At 45.7% G+C, this 21,561-nt stretch overlaps 1 protein-coding gene across 2 annotated transcripts in view; it reads right to left on the bottom strand.

Moving 5' to 3' along the window:
- The window catches only part of Fam124a (family with sequence similarity 124 member A), a 55,281-nt gene extending 34,350 nt beyond the window's left edge, over window positions 1-20,931 (bottom strand). The window contains exons 1-2 of one of the 2 annotated variants that reach the window (XM_001080220.8): window positions 20,602-20,931; window positions 12,476-12,507 (exon numbers count right to left, since the gene is read on the bottom strand). In XM_001080220.8, the coding sequence (XP_001080220.3) occupies window positions 12,476-12,507; window positions 20,602-20,663 (94 nt within the window). In that variant the 5' untranslated portion in view covers window positions 20,664-20,931. The remainder of the gene's footprint in view (window positions 1-12,475; window positions 12,508-20,601) is intronic. The other variant, XM_063274874.1, reaches the window with a different exon arrangement.
- Window positions 20,932-21,561: the final 630 nt, after the last annotated feature.

The raw sequence follows: 21,561 nt of genomic DNA, 5'->3' as shown, positions 1-21,561 counted from the left end.
ACCCACGAAGGGTCTATTTTGGTTTCTTTACTGCGCTCATTTTGTTTATCGGGTGCAGAAACCGGGGATTGGTAACTTGGCCTCGGAACCAAGGCTCCTGCCTGTTAGCATTTTGTCTGGGCTCCGCCCCACAGTTACCTGGCAACAGCCAGGTGTGCCTGACTCACTATAAAAGGGGCTGCTCGCCCACTCTGTTCTCTCTCGCCCTTGCCTTCTAGTTCTGGCTCTCTCCTCTCACTCGCCCCCCTTTCCCATTCCCTCCCCGCCCCCCGCCTCTCTCCAAGTGCTCATGGCCGGCCTCTACGTGTCTACTCTGCTCTCTCTCTGCCTTTCTGTCTCTACTACCCTCTTAACTCCCCCCTCCATGCCCTGAATAAACTCTATTCTATATTATACGGTCCTGTGGCTGGTTCTTCATGGGGAAGGGATGCCTCATGCTGAGCCCACGGAGGTATCCCCTTACCCCACACCTTACCGCACATCCACCAAAACATACTTCTTCTCCCCCTTTATCTTTTTATAAACACACACTGCCAGCCATTAAATTTGACCCCAAATTCTAGACTCCATCACACCTCTCTCCAACCCTGTAGTTCCAGAATCCTGCTCTGCCCGTGTGTCCCACCCCCACCCCCAGGAAAAGCACCACCACGGAGCTGCCTGCTTCGTCTACCCCCACCCCCTCTACTAGATAAACTTCACCATGGAGCTGCCATTAGAGCAAACGCTCCTCTTGCCCCCTCTGGGCCCCGTGAAATCACAGGGACAAAAATCTGTGATTTGGAACATTTTCCTCTCTGACAAGTTTCCCGTTTCTCTTGGGGACATCCTCCCCGCCATGAATATTCTTGTTACAAGTACACTTTATCCACCTCAGCCACTGTCAGGGACCGGACTGCGGGACTAGGCAGATTCCTGAGAAGGGCTTGACCTTTTCGAAGAAAGAACCTGTCCCCGGAAGACTGTTGCCTCCTTGTCTAAGGAGAATATCTTGCGGTTTAGAGATTCACCTTATGTCCTTGGGCACTTCCCAGTACTCCCCCCCCCCCCCGCCCTAAGCTTCAGTTCCTGCTTCAATTCCTGCTTCAGAGCTTTAAATGCTATACATTCCTCTCAATAAACAGACCTTGACAAGGACACTGCTTGGTCTCGCTCCTCTTTCCCGCAGGTATGGGTCCCCGTCGACCCCAACAAATAACTGGGTCCCAGCTGGCGGGGCAAGCCACTCTCTACTGCCTCCCCCAGGAGCTTCCTGTGATTTTTTTTTCCGTGACATTTTCCTTGTCTAGGGGAACCTAGAGTTCCGTGGCCTAAAGTTCCACGGCTGGTGGCTTCCATGGTACTTTGCAGCCCTAGCCTCTTTCAGCTCCCTCCTAAAGTGTCCTCTTCTCTGTTGGAGCCCAGACAGGCCACCAGATGTGAGCTAGCTCACTCTCCATCTCGACCTCCCCCCCCCACAACACCTCCCCACCCCACCCCATCTTGGAGCTTATAAAAATTCCCCCAGCAGAATTCTGTTTTGCAAACCACTTTCTCCTCTTGGACTATAAACACCTTGGCTTCAATACAGATCAATGACCAAAACTTGGCACCCTTGATTTCCAAGTTCTCACAAATCATAACACTGTCTGCCATTGTCTGAACAAATGATCCCCAGACATCACATCTAAACATGCCCTGTTCTGAACTTCCGAAAGATTCTTATCTCTCAGGTTCTACTTCTCACTCTTAAAACTCTTTTCTCTCTATGATTTCTCTGGGTTCTGCTTTCAAAAATAAAAAAAAAAAATCTCTTCAAACTCTGCTGTAAACTATCAGGACTTGTATGTTCATTGGATAAGGTTAAAAACTGTAAAATCTGTTACAAAACTTATTTTAAAACATATAACAAAAGGCCTATAGCTAAAAATCGACACATAGGTAATCTTAATTTGCTACAATTTACTAATATTCAATTCAATCCCTGTTTAAAATATTTGTAATTTAGCTCCAACTCTTGTTTTAAAAAAACAGATGTGCAGAACAACCCCCCCAAATAAAACAACCCAAACACATTTAATACCAACCGCATGGCTGGCAGCCATTGTTACTAAGGTTAGAGAAGTGCATGTCACGTCACTCACCATTGTAAGATAATCACGTGGTATAAACCAGCTAAGGCAACACGCAAGGCTTCTTAGTCCTACTGAGCCTTCGGTCGACCCCCCTACCTCCTGTTAGACTAAGAAAGCAAAGCAGTTCTCCAAAATATTTTGGATTGGTATGGGTTTTTTGGTATGATGATAAATTCCTAGGGTTATAAAGATATACTCGGGTTACCAAAAGCGAACATAGGGACGTATGTCTAGCTGCTTATGTCACCGTCCATTGTTTTCACCACCGCGTAACTAAAAATTTTAAATAAGGAACAACATATGTCTGACTAGGCATATTTGGTAAATAAGATTTATAAATTCCTGAGGTCTGCACAGGGTCACCATGATGTATGTCTAACCCTGCATCTCTGCTCACTGTGTTAAGCTTTAGCTATCTGGGTAAACTGAGTCACACAAGAAATTGTGATATTCTATAATGGTGCACTACAAAAGGGACAGGAAAGTAGGGCTCCCAGCTTCTCTGTGGTCTGTATTTACATATTATGCATTTATGCACTTATGGTCTAAAATTTTATTTTGATGCCAAAAGATCTTCAGCTAAATCTTCAACTCAAAATTGTAAGGTTCAAACTTAACAGGGAGAAAGCTGTAAATTCCTAATCTTATAAAAAAAACTGTTCATGCATAAGCTGTTAGATAATTCATTTAGTGACAAGCTTTATTTAGCCTCCTGTGTTTAAAACGATTAAAGTTTGTTTAACTCAGGTATGCTTAATAGATTCTACTTCTCAAACTCTTCAGAGATCTGCTGACTATGTCATTTAAAATGGTTAATGAAAAAGCTTCCCCAATAGATAGAAGGGCTGGCTCCTAGCAGGAACCCTACGGTTTTGAAAGAAGAAGGGTAGAGCATGACCCCACCTGGACTGTGGTAACACTAACCACTGGGCAAAAATCTTCTCCATGTCTCAGCTGCTGCCAGGGCTGGGCCCAAACTGTGGACCCTGTTGGGATGACGACTATACTCAGCCTGGTACTCAACCTGGCCAAAGTAAGATCGAACGCTCCAAGTTCCTCCTGCACATAAAAATCTCTCAGGTCTTCTGGGTCTGGCACCCATAGGCCAGTGATGCTGCTCTGTCAGCTGAAGACTGAGTGGTGAACTGCGTGACAGCTGAGGACTGACTACTGCCCAGGACAAAGTCATCCAGGCCATGGGAGCCTAGGTCAGCTGTCTAGGTGGTGGGTAAGTCTCTGCCATTTTAATTGATATGTAAGCCTTTATTTAGCTTTTAGATTATACCTCCTGCTGTAACTTATCCTTCTCAGATCTCTGGTGATGCTGCCTGACTAACTGTAGCTTTAACAGCATCAGTGCCCCAGGGTCGGCAGGAAGTAGCAATACAAAGATCACCGTCATCATTCATTACCAACCAAAAGGCTGGGATGTTAGGTCTCAAACTCGACTCAGATAGCAGGGCTGCCTATTTAACACATCAAAGCAGACTCCGGATGCCAGGCTCTCCCAGCATCCCTCAGTCCCTGTTATAGGATCCTCCTTGCTGGCATGCCCTGCAGTCTAGGGGGCTGGCTGCCCTTCCACGAGCTTCTCTTCCCTGTATAATCCAGCCACTTGGGCTATACTGGTCCTTTCTACCCCTCTGGCCTCTTGGTCTCCTCGCTCTCCCCTCTTCCTTTCCCCCTCTCTTCACATGGCCTGGCTGGAGGTCATGTTCACTCTGGACTCTTTCAGATGTGTCTGCTTCTGCGGCTGATTGCATTCTCCCTTTTATACCAATAAACATTCTCATCCACCTTACCTAGAAGCAGCTATGTCCTTCCTCCTTTTTATTTATTTATTTTTACATTCAGGGTTGATTCCTTTAGCCCTGACATTGGCGTAAACAGGCCGCACATGTTTATTTCCTCAGATTTTCATTCTGGGAATTCTGGGTCAAAGAGAACAAAAAGGTGCAGGCTCTTCTTGCCTCTCCCTACACAGGTATAAGGTAAGGATTGAACCTGCTGATCATACAGGGGGACCGTACCCGGTCCTCATGATGGAGAGAGACCCCCACAACAGAATCTTCAGGACAATGACACAGTTGTCATTGTTCCTGCTCTGCCTCTCGGTCACAGGAGATGTGATTTTAACAATCTCCTTGGATGAGCATATTGCACCGTGGTGATACTTGTGTTTTCCACGATAGACTTTAGACTTAATTTTTAACAATGTTTTCAGAAAGTGCACTCTTTCAGTGACTGCCCAAGGGGCCTTCTGGATGTGGGTGGGGCAAGATTTATGTGCCTGGCTAGGAGGAGGGCCAGGCGAGGTGCTGAAGCAGGCCAGCTGGGATCCACCAGTATTCTTTACTACCAGGAAAGGGCTGCCGAGCCCTGGGAACTAGAAATAAACATTTGTCAAAAATCTGGCTCAGGCGTAAGAAAATTACTAGGTAAATGTCTTTGGGAAAACTTTCCAAGCAAAGACTGGGCCTGGAGATGTAGCTCAATGGTTTCCTGGTTATGGAAACTATTGGAATGTTCAAGAGATTAGAATTCCCCTGACTTTTGCTGCAGGGAGAGAAGGGCTGAAGCCTGGGGCTAGAGGAGGAAACTGGCTCCTCAGGAAGAAAAACTGAACAGTTCCTCCTATAACCATGACAAGGGACACTGGAGTCAAAACAGTGATGGGCAAAGTCACACGCTGACCCAGACTGCCTAGTCGTGTTTACTTCTGGCCTCTGTTTTAACCGTGGACTTGGGCTTTCTCATCCAAGTGGAAAACAAGCCCTTCTCTCTGCTTTTTACTGTTAGCCATGTCCTTGAACTGGTGCACTGAGGATGGCTGGCTTTTTCCGGCTGCCAAGCTTCGACCCTAAAATCTCTGGTAACACTTTGGCCTTCCTCTTCTCCTTTTCTTGAGAATAAGGATGGGAGGACGGTTGTGGTGGCAGTAGCCATATTCTAAGTCTCAGGCGACCTTCAGGGTAGAGCCAAGGGACGAGCCTGGTGCCACAGAGTGACTGAAAGTGCTCCTCAGATCTGTGCCGCATTCGTTTTAAGGATGAAGGAGAATAAATCTCTACTTGCTTAAAGGCCATTTTTCTCCTGTTCCCTGATAGAAACACGCACTGAGTATGAGCTCTCCCGAGTGAGGCACAAACACCACGGGTTCGGATGGGGGAAGGACAGAAACTCAGTCCTCAATCCCGGATGGCAAAATGGAGGAGAGGGAAAAATCCAAACCAAATGGCCGCACTCGCTGCCTGGAGAGGAGCTTCGCAACAACAGAGGATGGCCACGAGAGAGCAAATCCAGCAGTGTCAGTGGGCCGGGAGTTTAGAGAAACCCTTCTTGAGGAAGTATAGTAGTGTCTGGGTCAGAGAGGAACGAAAGCGGCAGTCTGGAGAGCAGTTTGGAGGCTTAGTTGTGCGCCAGCCAGCGGGGACCTGCTCTCATGATTACAATGGCTTTAATAACGGGGGCGGGGTGGGGGGGTTGGGGGGGTGATGCTGTATCCCCAGTTGGCTACGATGATCAGAAACTGCTCACTGCAGCCATCACTAATAAGTGAGTAAAGTTTGACACTAAATTACAATTCTAGATACTCAGTTTTTTTCATAGTTCCTGTTGCAGAGCAAAACCAAGCCAGAACATCCGTAAACATAATGAGTCAATTAAGCGTCTCTCCATTTGGGAATTACTTAGAGTTGAAAACTTAACAGGATCAGGAGAGAGGGCAGAGCAATTCAGTATTTATTGAATCAAAGCGTCAAGGCGTTTATTGTGAGACGATTGTTTTGGGTAATTTTAAAGCAAATGTTGGTGTAAAGTTTTTAATCACTGAAAATCCTGTCTAGACACAAGACTTCATTCTTCACGTGCACATTTACTGATATTTTCATATTGAGTATAAGCACCTTTCAATGTTCAGAGTTCACTCTGAGTATAAAACACATTTCTATTCATTGTTATTACATTCAATGATCGTTTATAAGCCAGGAGTTACTGAATTAGGAAGATGGATTAATAAAAATGTTTACATCTGGAACTGGAGGTCCATCTCACGGAGGGCGCTTGCTTGGCAGGGCCCAGACTCAGGATGATCTCGAGAATCTCTCTACTCCTTTTAGCAAAATTTGAAGTGGAGAAATAATAGGTAACTTGTCTAATTATAGCCTCTGTTGGTGTTGGTATTGCTGTAACACACTTCACAGGAGTTTCCATAGCAGGGTGTCCTCTCTAAGTTGGGAGGGGACATTTGCCTTCTGAGACAGAAGTGAGAGAAGCCCTGAGAGGAGTGAGCTGAGCTCCATGGAGGCAGCGCAGGCTCTGAGGTTTTTTCTTTGCCTTCACACAGCAGGAATTGGAGCACTCAGGGTCAGGGGATGAGTTAATTTGCTTCCTGAGGAGGTCTACAGGCTGCTGACAAAGCCTGGGGCACATCTGTCCCCATATCTAACCCTAACCCTAATCCAGGCTGGGTCTCTAGGGAGAGGAGTCACATACCCAAGGGACAGGAAGAGCCCCCAGCTCAGAGTTAAAGTCTCCCCTACTACATTCTGTGGAAAAGGGCTTCCTTGGCCATTTCTACTCATATCAAAGCATGTGCCACACAGATGCTCTCTGAGGTACTTGAGCTCTGGAGGACGGCTAAGACAGCCTTGATTCCTCAATGGAAACTTCCAAATCTGGAAGAACCTAGAGTAATATGCTCCAAGTTCTACAGACCATGACTGTCAATCTAGACTACTGCAATCAGAAAGCTAACTGTCATAGTTAAAGGGGAAAGAAAAACTTCCCATGGTACAAATAGGCTAAAATAATTCCTACCCACCGAGTAGTACTAGAGAAAATAATGGAAGCAATGTTTTGGATTGAAGAAAGGACTAGGCACAGCCAAGAGACTCTACCAGGAGGATGAATGAAGTTATAATCATAACACACAAAGGACAACTGTGACCACAAGCAGCAAAAAAAAAAAAAAAAAAACACAAAAAAAAAAACACAAAAAAAACCAAACCCAATAAAATGACTGGAACCATAGAATTTTCAATAATAGTTAATATTAACAGCCTCAACTCTCTAATCAAAAGACACAGGCCAAATAAATTGAATAACAATTTAAACAAAACCCACTTTTCTGTTGCCTACAAGAAACTCATCTTACCTCTCGAGACAGGCAACACCTTAAATTGAAGGACGGGAAAAGCATTGCAAGCAAACAGGAGCCGGAAGCAAGGGGGCAATGCCATCCTACAAACAGGAGCAGGAAGCAAGCGGGCAATGCCATCCTAAAACCGGACACAGTGGACTTCAAACCAGCACTAATCAGAAGAGATAAACAGGGGCACGTCATTCTACCCAAGAGGACAGTTAACCAAGAAAACATTGCAGGTACCAAACTCTGGTGTACCTAATCTCATTAAAAAATGTACTGTTGGAATTAATGACACAGATTAATAACAACATACCAATGGGTGATTTCAACATCTCACTTTCTCTAAAAGTCATCTGAACAAAAAATGAAGTGATAAACATCCGAATTAAATGCCATCATACATCAAATGGTCCATATATATATATGTATATATATATATATATAATATTTCACCAAAACACCAAAGAAAATACATTCTACTCAGCAGTTCATCAAAGCCTCTCTAAAACATATCACATATCTGGACAAAGTTAGAATATTGAAATAACTTAATGCCATCTGCTAATTTGTAACAAAACTTAAAAATAGGTAGCAAACAGCTGCCCCCCAAACCCTACGGTTATGTTCACAAGCTCATGGAGATCAAACAGCTCATTGGTGAATAATGAATGGGTCAAAGAAACGATCAAGAAAGGAAAATAATCTTGGAACCAAATGAAAACAAACACACGGCACAACCAAACTGGGACGCCTAAGAGCCAGGCTAACTGAATTGATTACTAATGACTTCTTGTGAGGGAATTTAGAGCTCTAAGCCCTGACAGTGAAAAATCAGAAAAAGCACAAATAAATGACTTAATGATGCAATTCAAGGATCTGGAAAAACAGCAACAAACCAAGCCCAAATCCACTGGATGGAAGAAATAATAATAAGAACAGAAATTAATGGCACAGAAACAAACAGTACAAAGAAGAAGTAAACCTAGGGTTGGCTTCTTTGGGACAATAAACAAGATCCATGGTCCCTTGGTCCAACGAATAGAACGAGAGGACCTAAGTTAACAGAATCAGAAATGACACAGAAGCATTACAACAGACGCCACTGAGAGTCAGTGACTCTGAATAAGGGAAGGCTTTCAAAATCTGTGCTCCATTAAGCTGGACAACCTAAAGGACAGGGGAGCATTTCTAGATCTATCTAAACCACCAGGGTCAGATTAAGATGAGGTCAACTACTGAAGCAGACCAACAACAAGTAAAGAGATTGAAGTGCCCAAGGAAAACACAGGCTTAGCTGTGCACATAGCAGAAAGGAAAGGGAGCAGAGGGAATGCCTGGGAACTCCCTCTACAAACCCAGCAGCCTTCTAACGTCAGGATCAGTCAAGACAGGACAAGAGAAAACCAGGCCAGTCATATAGATGAAACATGATCAGCAAAGTATTTGAAAACTGAATACGGGTATAAATTCAAAAGATCACTCTCCATGGTCCAGTTGGCTTTATCCTAAAGATGCAGGGATTGTTCAACATACGTAAGTCCATAAAACATAATAAACCATGTAAGAGGGCTTAAAGACAAACATTGAATGATCATCTCAATAGATACAGAAAAAGACACTTGACAAAAATCCAGCATGCCTTGCCGAGGAAGGCAAGGATTGAAGGGAACATTTCTAACATAGTAAAGCTATATATGGAAAACTATAGCCAGCACATACTACATGGAGAAAAACTCAAAGTAATCTGATTAAAATCTGGAATAAGACGGTGCTGTCTCCTACCTAATACAGTGCCTGAAGTTTGAGCTGGAGCAAGAAGAGCAGAAGAACAAGTCAAACTACTCCTATTTGCAGACTCATCTCAAGGATTCCATCAAAAACGCCTAGAAACAAACAGCAATTCAGCCGAATGGCAAAGTATGAAATCAACTTACAATAATTCGTAGTAGCTGACTTGGGAAGAGATCACGACAGACTCTCATTCACGGTATCTTCAAAAAGGAACAATATAACCAAGAATAAACCTTCCAGGGGAGTAAAGAACTGGGCTACGAAAACTTGACTCACCGCTGAAGCCAGAGGTTGAGAAAGACACCAGGAAACGGAAAGATAACTCTTGATCATGGATCGGTAGATTTGATGTGGAGACAATAACAACTCTAACAAAAGTAACTTACGGATTCATTCCTAATCAAACACCCACGAGGACCTTTGCGTGAACACAGAAGAGCACCCTAAATTAATATGGAACAAAAGCAGCAAAAACAAAATACTCCCACAATCCCAAGCACCATGAACAACGCCGGAGGGACTACTATTCCAGGTTTCAAGCTGTGTTATAGAGCCAAGTAATAAATATGACCATAAACAGTAAAAAAAAAAAAAGATGTATAGACCAAGGGAGGAAATTAGAAGACACAGATATAAATACATACCACTACAGCAGTCTGGTGGCTGGCAAACATGCCAAAAATATACACTGGAGAAGAGGCACGTTCAATAAATGTTGCTGGGAAAACCGGATGTACATATGTAAAAGAAACGAATAGATAAGACCTGTATCTATCACCTTGCACAAGAATTAACTCCAGATATAGCAAAACAAAAACAAAGACAAACAAAAAAAAACCCCACACAAACAAACAAAAAACTTTTAACATGAAATTGGAAACACTGAGACTGCTAGAAGGAAACAGTCTGCACCTGCACGGTGTGGATGTAGACAGACTTTCTAAGCCTCATTTGCTCAGGCATCTGTCCTTGCCAAGTGGAACTTCATGAAACCAAAAGGCTTGTGCACAGCTAAGCAAGACATCAGTTGAGTGGAGAAGAAGCCACAGAAAGGGAGAGACTCACTCCTTCCAGCCACAGTTCTGACAGAAGATTAGTATGCAGAATATATAAAGAACTCAAAACAGAGACTCAAGAGAACAAATGATCCAGTTTAAAAATGGGTTTTGTATCCAAACAGGACTCTCGAAAGATGAAATAGAAAAACAAGAAACATTTCAAAGGAGTATTTATTCACTGTTCTTAGCAATTAGGGAAATGCAAATTAAACTACCGTGATTTCATCTCACCCCAGTCTGAACGCCAACATTCAACAGAATAACTGTCAGCAAATGCTGGTGAGGATCTGGGGGAAGGGGACCCACATCCATGGAGGCAACCACTGTGGAAATCAGCATGGGGAACTCTCAAAAAGCTAAGACTGAGTCTACCCTAAAACCCAGCTCCATCGCTCCTTGGCACACACCCAAAGGACCCGACATCCTACTGGACAGACGCATACAAATACATGTAACTACACTGCTGCTTTTATCCACGATAGCTAAGACATGGAAATAACCTACATGTCCTCCGACGATGGACAGAGAGTGAAAACATGGTAACACGATGAAGTGCTCCTCAGATGTCAGAAGCAATGAAACCACAAAACTCGCAGGTGCATAGACTCTAGAAAATATTATACTTTGCGAGGTAACGCAGTCCCACAGTGACAGATGCCATGCATTCTCTCTTATCTGTGGTTCCTAGCTCCAAACATTCAGATATGAGTACACAATCTGGAGAACTGCAGAAGTCAGGAGACTGAAAGGACCATGGTGTGTGTTGGGGAAGGAGTTCTAGAGAAGGGTAGCAGGCTACAGGTGATTTGGAGGGGAAATGGGAAAACGAGGAAGGGATTGTCTATAACTGAGGGGGGTGTCAGTACAGGAAGACAGGGAGGGAGAAGGGGTAAATAAAACTAATGATGTTTGAAAAGGGGCATAGGGAATTATTATTTTACATTTACCTAAAATTGCATATGAAATATACAAGTATATGTGCACACATAAATATAAGTACATACATACATACATATATACACATAATACACATACACACACACACAGAGACAGAGAGAGACAGAGAAATGGAAGGACAGAGGGAAGGAGGGACAGAGGTTGATTTAATGAAGTTTTAGTGAAGTTACACCACTTTGGGCTGGCTTTAATACTCCATCCAAGAACCATAGACTATCTAACAAAAACCCCAGTAGCAGGCAGGAGAAACCTCCCTTTGAGTTATTGGGCAGGGGAGTTCAAGACTCTCCTAAAACAATCTATGCTATTGCCATTGCCCTTGGTTGCCTCCCAGAGGCTGAAGGTGAGTCCTTATTGCCAAAGACACCACACATATTGGACATCGAGCCTGGAGGATTTGAGATGGAGTTAACCTGACCATCTCCGCCCTGTGAACTAGCTTTCATAGTGCTAGAAGGTGCTATGAAAGCTGCTGAGAGGCACAAGCGGTCAATTGCTCTACCCAGCTGTGACACCTATGAACCACAGCAATTCCAGCATGACAAGATATCCCTAAAGGGGCAACGGTGGGACTTAATCTTAGCAATAACCAACAGCCATCTTATTGAACTCGCAGCTCACCGAACAGGAGGGAAATCATGTGTGGTACTGTACACTGTAAGTTGGCCAACTATATGTGACAGGTCAGGTCATGGATCTTAGAGGAGAACCTACAACTGCCACTTTCCTAAAGCAGCACATTCCTAAGTATATTCTAAATACTTACTCTTTACACTCAGAGTTAAGTGTAGATCTTACCCCAACCAAAGAAGGTTCTTTTTGCAGCAGGAGGCCATTACAGAAAGCGCAATTAGCCCCAGCCCCTACTGATGCATCTGCTAATCAACTCCTGCATCTAAGGACCAGGCAACATCATGGAAGAGGGGTAGAAAGAGTGTAAAAGTCAGACCAGGCACTTTTCTGTGAGACTGCGCCTTCTAGTTATGACAGGGAAACTACAACCATGAGATCTCATCATCATGACAGGGTCTCAAGATCTGAACCATTCCAATAGCAGTTGACATCCCAACATAGATAGAGGAAATATAATGGGATCCCCACCCCTCCCTGAGGAGCTACACGCAATTGACAACTTCTGAGAGACGGAGAATTAGTGTTCTCCAGGGGTGAGCTCCTGAGTGGTTATCCAATACTAAGTGGTCAGAAACAAATGCATGCAGTAACACAGCCTGGTTATTTGTTGTTTGAATGTTTATGTAACAACAATGATTAAAGAAGAGGAGGTCGTGAATTTGGAAGGGAGTTGGGGGTACATGGGACGGGTGGGAGGGAGGGGAGCAAGCAGGAAAGCGATGTGATTATATTTCAATTAAAAAGACAACCTTGAAGGACATTCAAAGGATACTTACTGCTGGTGGAGGACAGATGGCTGTAGTCGGACCTGAAACATAAGAAGTAGGATCAGACACCATTTTCCTCTGTCCAAATGAACCTCTTGTTGCTAAAAGCTTCGTTAATGGTGATATGGTAGGAGCATTTGCCTGCTAAAGCTGTCACGGGTGAAAAAGTGTTGAGGCTTCTTTTGTGCAAATCAGCGCTGTGTTTGAATTTTGGAAGCAAAACTGGGCCTTCATATGGGCTCCACGAGTCGCTCTGTGTGATTCTCAGGCCCTCTAAATTGCTGTAGAGTTTTTGAATATTTGTTTATTTTTCTGGTGAGAAAGCGTCTAAGTTTTCAACAGATTGACAACTCCTCAAAAGGCTACACTCCCATCGTTCTAGCAGCACCACTGGGGTGCTTCCTTGCTGACACGATGGGAGGGACCCTGAGGAAGGACGACAGAACTTGACCAGGGAATAGGAGAGCATCCACAGGTCCACAGGACAACAGGAACCCTCAGCACCGGGCACCTCAGTTGATTCCCTTCCTAAGCCTGCTGGGTAGGAGAGCCACAGGGTACGGGCTGTGATGGGGAAGGAGAGTGGAAGAGAAGTGATCCATCCATGCGAGTTTTATGTGAAGAACTAGATGGCTGGCAGTCAGTCAGTATGTGAATGGAATCCTGCCAAGGACCTGCCCTGCCTCCTTGTCTGCCACATTCCTGTCATCGGGTAGGGCTCTTAAGACTTTCCTCTTTGGCAAGAAGCTGTCAAAGTCATTCTCAGTAGGAATCTCTTAGGGATGCAGGGATTCACAGTGCCTGGGAGTTGGGGGGTGTAGTTTTGTAAATGAACTGCTACATGGAGTTTAATTTTATAGGTATATATTCTCCCCTTTGCACCTCAGTCCCCAGTTGCCTTTCTTGAACTATCCAGTTTCACCCCATTACCACATTTAAAAGTTGCACATAAAATTTTTGAAAGATTATCTTTTATATGTTAAAGTGACCACAGTGCCCAGACTAGACGATGCCCTGGTTTATTGCTAAGAAATAAAATGGAGGGAAAAGGGCACTGGCTTTCTCTTCCTGATGAAATATTTCAGTAGTCAAAATCATTTGGTCTTTCAAGCTGGAAAGAATAAAAACTGCTAAAGAGATTTACGGGTCTTCTTATAAATTGCACTCACATGTGCCAAATTCTATTTTCTTGTCTGTCATATCAGTTTGGGTGACAAAATACCTGATACAAATGACTTAAGAAGCAAGGATCTTGGGGGTGGGGAGAACGAGATTGTGCACAGACAGGAAGTGGAAAGAGAAGAAACTTGGCATGCAGCCCTTCCTCCTCTCTCTCTCTCTCTCTCTCTCTCTCTCTCTCTCTCTCTCTCTCTCTCTCTCTCTCTCTCTCTCTCTCTCTCTGCCTGTGGGAGGATGCCACCCAGATTCAAGCTAGGTCTTCCCTGTTCAGCTGAACCTCTGGTAGCATCTTCACTGACATGTCTGGGGCTCTGTCTCCTAGGTGATTCTAAATCCAGTCGGTTGGTTACTTTCCATTTGGGAAGTGAAAGTGGTACTGTCTGTTAAGGAGACCCAGAAATGAGGAAGGACAAGGGTTTGGACCCACTGGGCAGAGTGGACGGGAAATGAGCAAGTTAGAAAGTCGGATGGGTTGGGCTAGGGCATAGTGCCATATTGCCTGAGGGAAACGAAGCAAAGGCTGGTGACATCCTGAAACCCAGGATTTCCGCACCTGGCATTGGCACCTTAAACTCTTTCTGATGCCAGACAGAGCAGAAACAACACATTAGGCTGGCACTGAGGAAACTAACTATATAAAGTGCAGCGGATGCCCAGAAAGCATTTGATAGCAAGGCTCTTCATCACCGTTCTTCCACATTTTCCACAACTATGATCATCGTGGGATGACCAGACTTTCCAGAAACTGCACGACTATCCAAATACCACACAGGGAGTGTATTACTATGCCTCCTGTAGCAAAATGGTGCCAGTCTTCTCAGCTAGGGCTTGGCAGAGATGAGATTCACACAGGCAGGCGGGTAAAGATCTGCATGCAGATGAATATGAATGCAGAATGAATATTACATCAAAACCACAGTTAAGAATCTTGAAGCGCCTGGATAGTATTTTAGGATAAGCACGAGAGTAAAGGACACCACTCCGCCAGGCTCCCCTAAATCTCTTATGGCAATGCTGGAGTCAGGCTTGCTGAGCATCCAGTCTCTGACAGATTCGTGAACTCCAGTTCTTTCATGCAGCAGCCAATCTGTACAGCTCCAGGATCCTGTCTGACTTTCAGTGGTGTCCATGCTCATTAGCTAAAACACAAACCCCTTTCTCCACGAAGGGTGACCCCTGCCCAGCTCTGCAGAGCTTTTTCTATTCAAACCAATTCAACAGAAGAGGCATCTGAAATTTCACCTTGCTCTCCAGGCCCTGGCTCTGAGTTCATGTGATTTGCACAGTTGCCATGACGATAGAGGCAACAGCTCTGAAGTGCTGCTCTTTTCATTGTAAACCATCTGATCGCGTCCTTGGCAGCCTGTGGTTCCCACTTTCGATGAAGTGATGCCCTGCAATCCACTCAACCCTTCTCTTCGGAAATCGCTGCGTGGTTGTTCTTGGTTGTCCACGTTTGCAGAATACAGGGCCACGAGGTATTTATGAGTAAAGTTTTGTGCTTCCTTTCATGTCCTTAGAAAAACTACCATGACTGGGCGTACACACTGGGTCAAGGTATTCCCCATCTGCGGCTCACACTCTAAATGAGTTTATTTAATGGCATGGCCAGGGAAAGACGATCTATAAAGCTTCAGACAGCTATATGAAGAAATAGATTGAGGTGATTTCAGAAAACAATCAGGTACTCGACCAGACTGCTTGAAGGACTTTGTGCTCCCCAAACTTACTTAGTGGGTGGGGACAGCTTGAGATTTTTTTTTCTTGGTCTTGATCACAAAGTGGTCCCCTGCTAGCTCTGCGGATGACATGCAAGCCTTCTAGAATGAAGCATGAGAGGTGAACTTAGGAATCCTGAGATGTAAAATTCTTGAATCTATACTGTACATGACATATATTAATGTAGGGATTATTCTCTCATACCTGACATATATATTCCAAATATTGTTTCATTTAATAACTGTGCTAATAATAAAAAGTTCATTATGATCCGGACTGTATGTTAAAATGCACACATTTGGGATTCTAGGGTAAGGCATTCTGTAATTAAGATGGGTCACCTCTGCCGGAGGTCCACTAAATAATTTGCACATATATTCTTTTTATTTAAAAAATGAGTATCTTTCTAATTCTCTTTTCCAGGAAGCTATGGCCTAACAACTGATCTTGGGCTTTCTGTAAACCTGGCCTTCCTGTTGATGCAGACGCATGGCTCCCTGTGTCATGAACATCCACACTTATTCTCAGTGCACTAAATTGAATGATGGTAACAGAGCTAAGTGGCCTTGGACACAAAGGATGTACTCCTGTATGCAGTATGTCAACGTTCTACAAGGACATTTTGCACTCCCTATAAGGTTTCCTTTTTTAAAAAGGCTGACCCGTTTAAAATCTCACTGTACCCATTCTCCCATACTCCTGTTTCTCTTCTCAGTCCTTGCCTCTTTTCTTAGGCTGCAGGGGGCGGTTGGGTGTCGTTCCCTGAAATGTATGCCACTGCCATGAGCCAAAAGGTCAGTGACACCTGACACAGAAGTAGACGTCCCCAATGCCAGACCAAACTACTGCCATGGCAGGGTAGAGGCTATGTCTTGAAGGCTCACTAAATCTAGTCCTTGCTGGCACTGGCTTTTATTTGTATTTTCAAGGAACTGCCTGTCCCTCTGTTAAGAGATTCTGTGTCACAGGCTACCCTGCCAATGTTGCCAATGGCTTGCTAGTTTCTCCTAACGGCAGACAGAAGCACAGGCTCATCTTCCAGTGCAGCTGCCAAATGACATCTATTGTCACAGAACACTCGTCTGCCATTAGCCTTGGCCCACGTTAGGAAGGTCTGAAAAGGGAGCATTTCCTCCAAATAGAAGCAAGAACTGATTATAGATGAAATGGTCCCTTGAGAGGTGAGGCCACGAGGTGAGGAGGATGCTGAGGACTTGGGTAGCAGAACAATAGGTCATAAACCCCTTGGGTTGCGGCACCCCGGCACCCCATCTGAAATATCGTAACAATCCCCAGTGTGGCTGGTGCTCTGAACAATGAAGACCAGCTTCCTTCAAATGTCTAAAAACATCCAACTGTCTACTGTGTTGGATACAAAGAATGCACAGAGCTCACTGTAGGGGCACATGTCTGTAAGGCCAGCACTTGGGAGACTGAGGCAGGGGCATTCACAACTGGTGGCCACCTCAGCTACATAGTAAGACTGTCTCAAAAACAAAACAAAAGGAGAACTTGTGGTTACGATGTCCCCATTGCTATCCTATAGAATATAGTCTGTCATTTGGAGAGTCCTTTTCATAACAGTATGATGAGAAATGAGGCTCAGGGGCTCCCTTGACTGGTGCCACTCACCAATGACTGAGCACACTCATTTAATCCTGACACAAAGAAATACTATTGTCTCCACTGGATACAGTGGGGAACCAAAGGCAGAGAGAGGAGGGGATTGGCTCATGGTTTCACACTTCCTAAGTGGAACCAAGGCTTGAATATAAGCAGGTAGACTCTAAATTCCAGAATGACCAGCCCAGTCTGTTTGCTGCCAGCCAGACCCACGGTGTTTCTTAGAACCATTTCTCTGATCACACAGAAAAAATAAATAGATAAATCAACCTAAGTGATGACCCAGAGTCCTTTGCTTTGTGCTCTTCTCTGCACATACACCCTTCTCCTAATCTGTGAGGACCACAAGTAGCCAGGGACTCTGTGAGACCTGAGGCACCGAGGCTACAGGGAAAGAAGCAGCAAGCCAGCTCTTGCCTCCTGGTGAACGCCCACTCAATGCTGCCCATCCGTCCATGTCAGAGCTCCAGTCTGTATTGACACAAAGAGGAGGTGCCATCTGCTCTTTCCTCTGCCCCCCTCTAGCCAAGGCTGGCCCATCCGCATGTGGTCTGAAGTCCTCCTCTTCAGAATGCGAACTGATGCAAGTCAGGTTTTCTCCTGTATCTTGATTGTTCCTTTGTAGTAGAACCCCTTCTGTGGACACGGACTGATCCATCACAGCCCTGACTAGGACTCGTTTGCCCCTCTGGCTCCGGCCTTCTTAGTCCTCATTTTTCTGGATAGTTTTCCAGACAAATGCCCCAGCATTCACCTTTTCCTTACAGTCTGATCCTCTCCCCCATCCTCCACCCCCCTCTAGCCACTGCTCTCATCTGACTTCTCACCACCACTCCACTTCTCAAAGCCTCACTTCAGTTATCTCCATTAATAAAATGACACTTCACAGTCCTTATCTTAATGAGATTCTCAGTTAGTCATTATTGACCTTTGTTCCTCCCAAACTTAACCCTTTCTCAGATCCGGGACAGCCTGTTTCTTCTTCTTGGGCTCTGTCATTAGTTTCCTTCCCTTTGCTTAACATTTCAATGCGATGGCTTCTCAAAGCTGACCAAGGACATGGAGAGCCCACAGAGCGAGCAGAGGCTTAGAAAGACAGTGGGGGTTACGTAAATGTTCCCTGTGACCTTCAACTGAGTTCATCCCCCCCAGGACTTAAAGGGCGGTTCTGAAGAGATTGTCACGTTAGACCTCCACACTGAACTCCAGATACCTAGTGGCTGACTGCCCATCTTAAGACTGTGTTTGCTGACACCAAAAACATCTCACATTTCCCCCCTTTCGAAAGGATCATGAGCTAGTTTTAGAATCCAATTAATTTTTTTCTTCTCATAAAACTTTACCAAGTCCATTGTGCTGTATATGCCTTGAAGTCGTTTGTGGACCCCAAATTAAGGACACACATCCTAGTGGATATGTCACTTGAGCTGGGTTTTGAGAGAGGGAGTAGAATTTCACCTGATAGATAGGCATGCCAGGCAGAAAGCGCAGATCTGGCAGAAAGGGCAGTTTGGCGAAAGCAAGGCATCAGAAAAACCTGCCAGGGTGGCCAGGTCAGAGAGCAAAGAAAATACCTGAGGAGAAGTGGGACCAGTGTAACAATCCAAGGCTACGTTCAGTTCTTGCCATTGATAGACAAAAGAGCTGTCAACACTTGGAAGGGAGAGGGACATTACTGAGGAAATCCTGCTCGGGATACAAGCCTGTAAACTCAGTATTTAGGAAGGGAGGCAGGAAGATCAGGGTTTAAGGTTGTCATGGCTACTTAGTGATTTCAAGTTCAACCTGGACTACATTGTTTCCAACGGCAGCAGCAGCAGCAACAAGCAGTGGGGATATTCAGTGAGGGAGCTTTCTGTGCTTAATATTCGGCTTGGAGAAGAAAGGGAAAACAGCAGAAAGATGAGCCAACTATGAACATCCCTTTCTATAGTTAAACCAAAATTCAAAATACATAGAGGTCAAGAGCAAATATAAGGTTAATGATCACAAATGAAACTTCTGTATAAAATAATATCACCTTACATTTTAAGTTTTCTAGTGGTGCAATGAGAGTTCTTTAAACAATCCTGTCCTGTTACAGCCACACTCTTTAAAGACAAGCAGAAAATAGAGGCGTGGGTGTCTCCATTTTAACTAGCTCTTCCCAAGTGTCCTGGTAGCTCTCATACTAGCCTGACTCTTGTCTTTGACACCCCTCAAAGACAGCACTACTTCTTCTCCAAGGCAAGGTCCTTGGGCAAACATCTGCTCTAGGTGAGCCCTTCAAGTTGAAAACTAGTGGAACAGTGACTGCTTCATGCTAGCTATAATAGAGCTGGCAAAATTGGCTTTTTTTCTTTTTTCATGGTTCAGCTAACCATGGGGAAGGGGAGGGGAGGGAAAGGGGGGAAATGGAACCAAAGGTCGTCAACTAATGTTGATAAATAGTGGCGGTGTGAGTTAGTGAAAGAATCCTTGTCTATTGTTTGTGAGGCCTTAGGTTGGAACTCCAGAACCCCCAACCCTCCAAAAAAATCAAGAAATAAACTAAGTTGACAACTGTCACATCAACAGAATTGAAGCAAAAGCAATGGTGGACAGGGGTGGGGGTGGGGGCTTCAAATCAAGTTACTCCTCTCTCACCGTTACCATGGATGGGTGACAAGAGAAAGCCCCGCTGTGGGGAAGATTGAAGGTCTAGATTTAGGGTAGGGCTGGTGGAGAAGGCTGCAAGGAAGGGTGGGGTTGGGAGACAGGAAGAGCTTGGGAGACTCTTTCTTGGGTTAGGTCAGAACATAGGTCCATTCTGGAACTGGCCTCTCCCTGTCCTCAGTAGATTGCCAAATCTCAAAATTAGCTTGAAACCTCTCCACCTTCCAGGAATTCCGAGGTCTTCTGTAGTCTGGGTAGCCCCTGACCTCTAGCAGGACTTCTCTAGATAGGAAAAGACACACTTTCCTACTGGAGTAGCACTTGCATCCTGGATGTGGTGCTGACTGTGCACAGGGAAATCCTCTAGATATGGGCTGGGTGGAAACCATTATGGGACATTCATTTCTGAAAATGCATTCCGTCTTTTGTCCTACTCAGGAAAACTGCTGTTGGGAGAGGGCTAATTAGCCTCCAAAGGTTTGAGCTAATTACTGAGTCCTTTGAAGCACACCGACCCCATCCTAGCATCCAGTAGGTACTCCAGGCTGGCGGGGTGGAGAGGCTCAGCCGCACAGTGTAAGTGAGATATGCAGTTCTTCTAGCCGGCTTCCTGTGTCTTTTTCCTGTGCCCGGAGTCCCACCCTCTCCACCTGCTTTCCTCTTCACCAGCCTGGGGCTCCATAGCTATCACAGATGCCCTGCTGGTGGGAACAAGTGCAGGGGCATTTCTAGCTGAAGGGAGATACTGGCTGAACCTGGCACCGTGGGGTCCACAGGGCTGCGAGGAATGTCGCTAAGCCTCAGGTCTCAACCTATCAGCCCCGGGTGGGGTTCTTCCCGCCCCTCCCCACCCCGCCCCAGGCAACCACACATCAAACCGCCTGCACGCAGACACTGAACCCCAACCCCAGGACAACCCCGGCTCGGGCTCGGGACCGCAAGAACTGAGCTCCCGTCCCGCCCGGCTGGGCTTGGCTCACCCTCCGGTCTCGGCTCCAGAGTCCACGCAGTCCTCTTCCTCACCGGCCGCCTTCGGGTTCATGGCGCGCGTGGCCTCTGCGCTCCCTCGCTCCGGGACCCTCCGACAGCCTCGTACCCGGCCTTGGCAACGACCCAGTCCCGAACGCTAGCCGCTCGCCGCGCCCTCTCGCGGCCGCGCCCTCCCCGCCCTCCGCTCTGCTGCGCGGGCGCGCCGGGCGCCACTAGGCGAGGATCCGAGCGTGTGCACGGGATGCGCGCGTGTGCACGAGCCCGAGCGTGAGTGCGGGAGGTGTCGGGGGATGGACTCTCTCGGTGAGCATGGAGTGCAATGGGCGTGCAGTGTTTACCTTGCAACCCGCCTGGCTAATGCCCCGCTGCTGTGCGTTCTACAGTGACTGGTGCGGACAAAATGTGTGTCTAGTAGCAAAGCTGCCCTCCCCTGGGCCCACAGTAAGGAGTCCGGAGTCCCCGGGCTTTCCCAGAGATTTTCCAGCCCCAGTCTGCTAGCAGCACTGGAGAAACACCCACCAGCACAACCAGGGCAGGGTGCGATATCTCCATTTGGGGACCACTTAAAACACGTGGGTGTTTTCTTCCAGGTTCCTTAGAACTGCATACATTGAATTCATTATCACCTTGCTCAGTGCACAGACTGGCTTCTCACTGACCCAACTTGCCAGGGAAAGGATTCTTTTGTTATCTGTCTTAAAATAACACGAAGAGCCCTCCCTGGATGTGTCTCCATTCAAGGGGTCTGGCAGCAAGAGGGTGATGGATGTTGTTAAACCCAGCCACTCCTTGGGGTGGGTTAATGACTGAGGTAGCAGGAAGTCATTTTCACTCTAGCAGGCTGAGGTGAGGCAACTTGGTGATGGGAGGAGGCGGAGGGGGAGTAAGAACAACTTAGACTTAATTCTGGAGGTGTCATTAGAAGCCATGGAAAGCGCTTTCTCGTAAGC

The sequence above is a fragment of the Rattus norvegicus genome, chromosome 15 (assembly GCF_036323735.1).
Source record: "Rattus norvegicus strain BN/NHsdMcwi chromosome 15, GRCr8, whole genome shotgun sequence".
In the NCBI taxonomy this organism is placed as follows: domain Eukaryota; kingdom Metazoa; phylum Chordata; class Mammalia; order Rodentia; family Muridae; genus Rattus; species Rattus norvegicus.
Note: the sequence above shows the minus strand (reverse complement) of the source record. Positions and strands in the feature narration are given on the sequence as shown.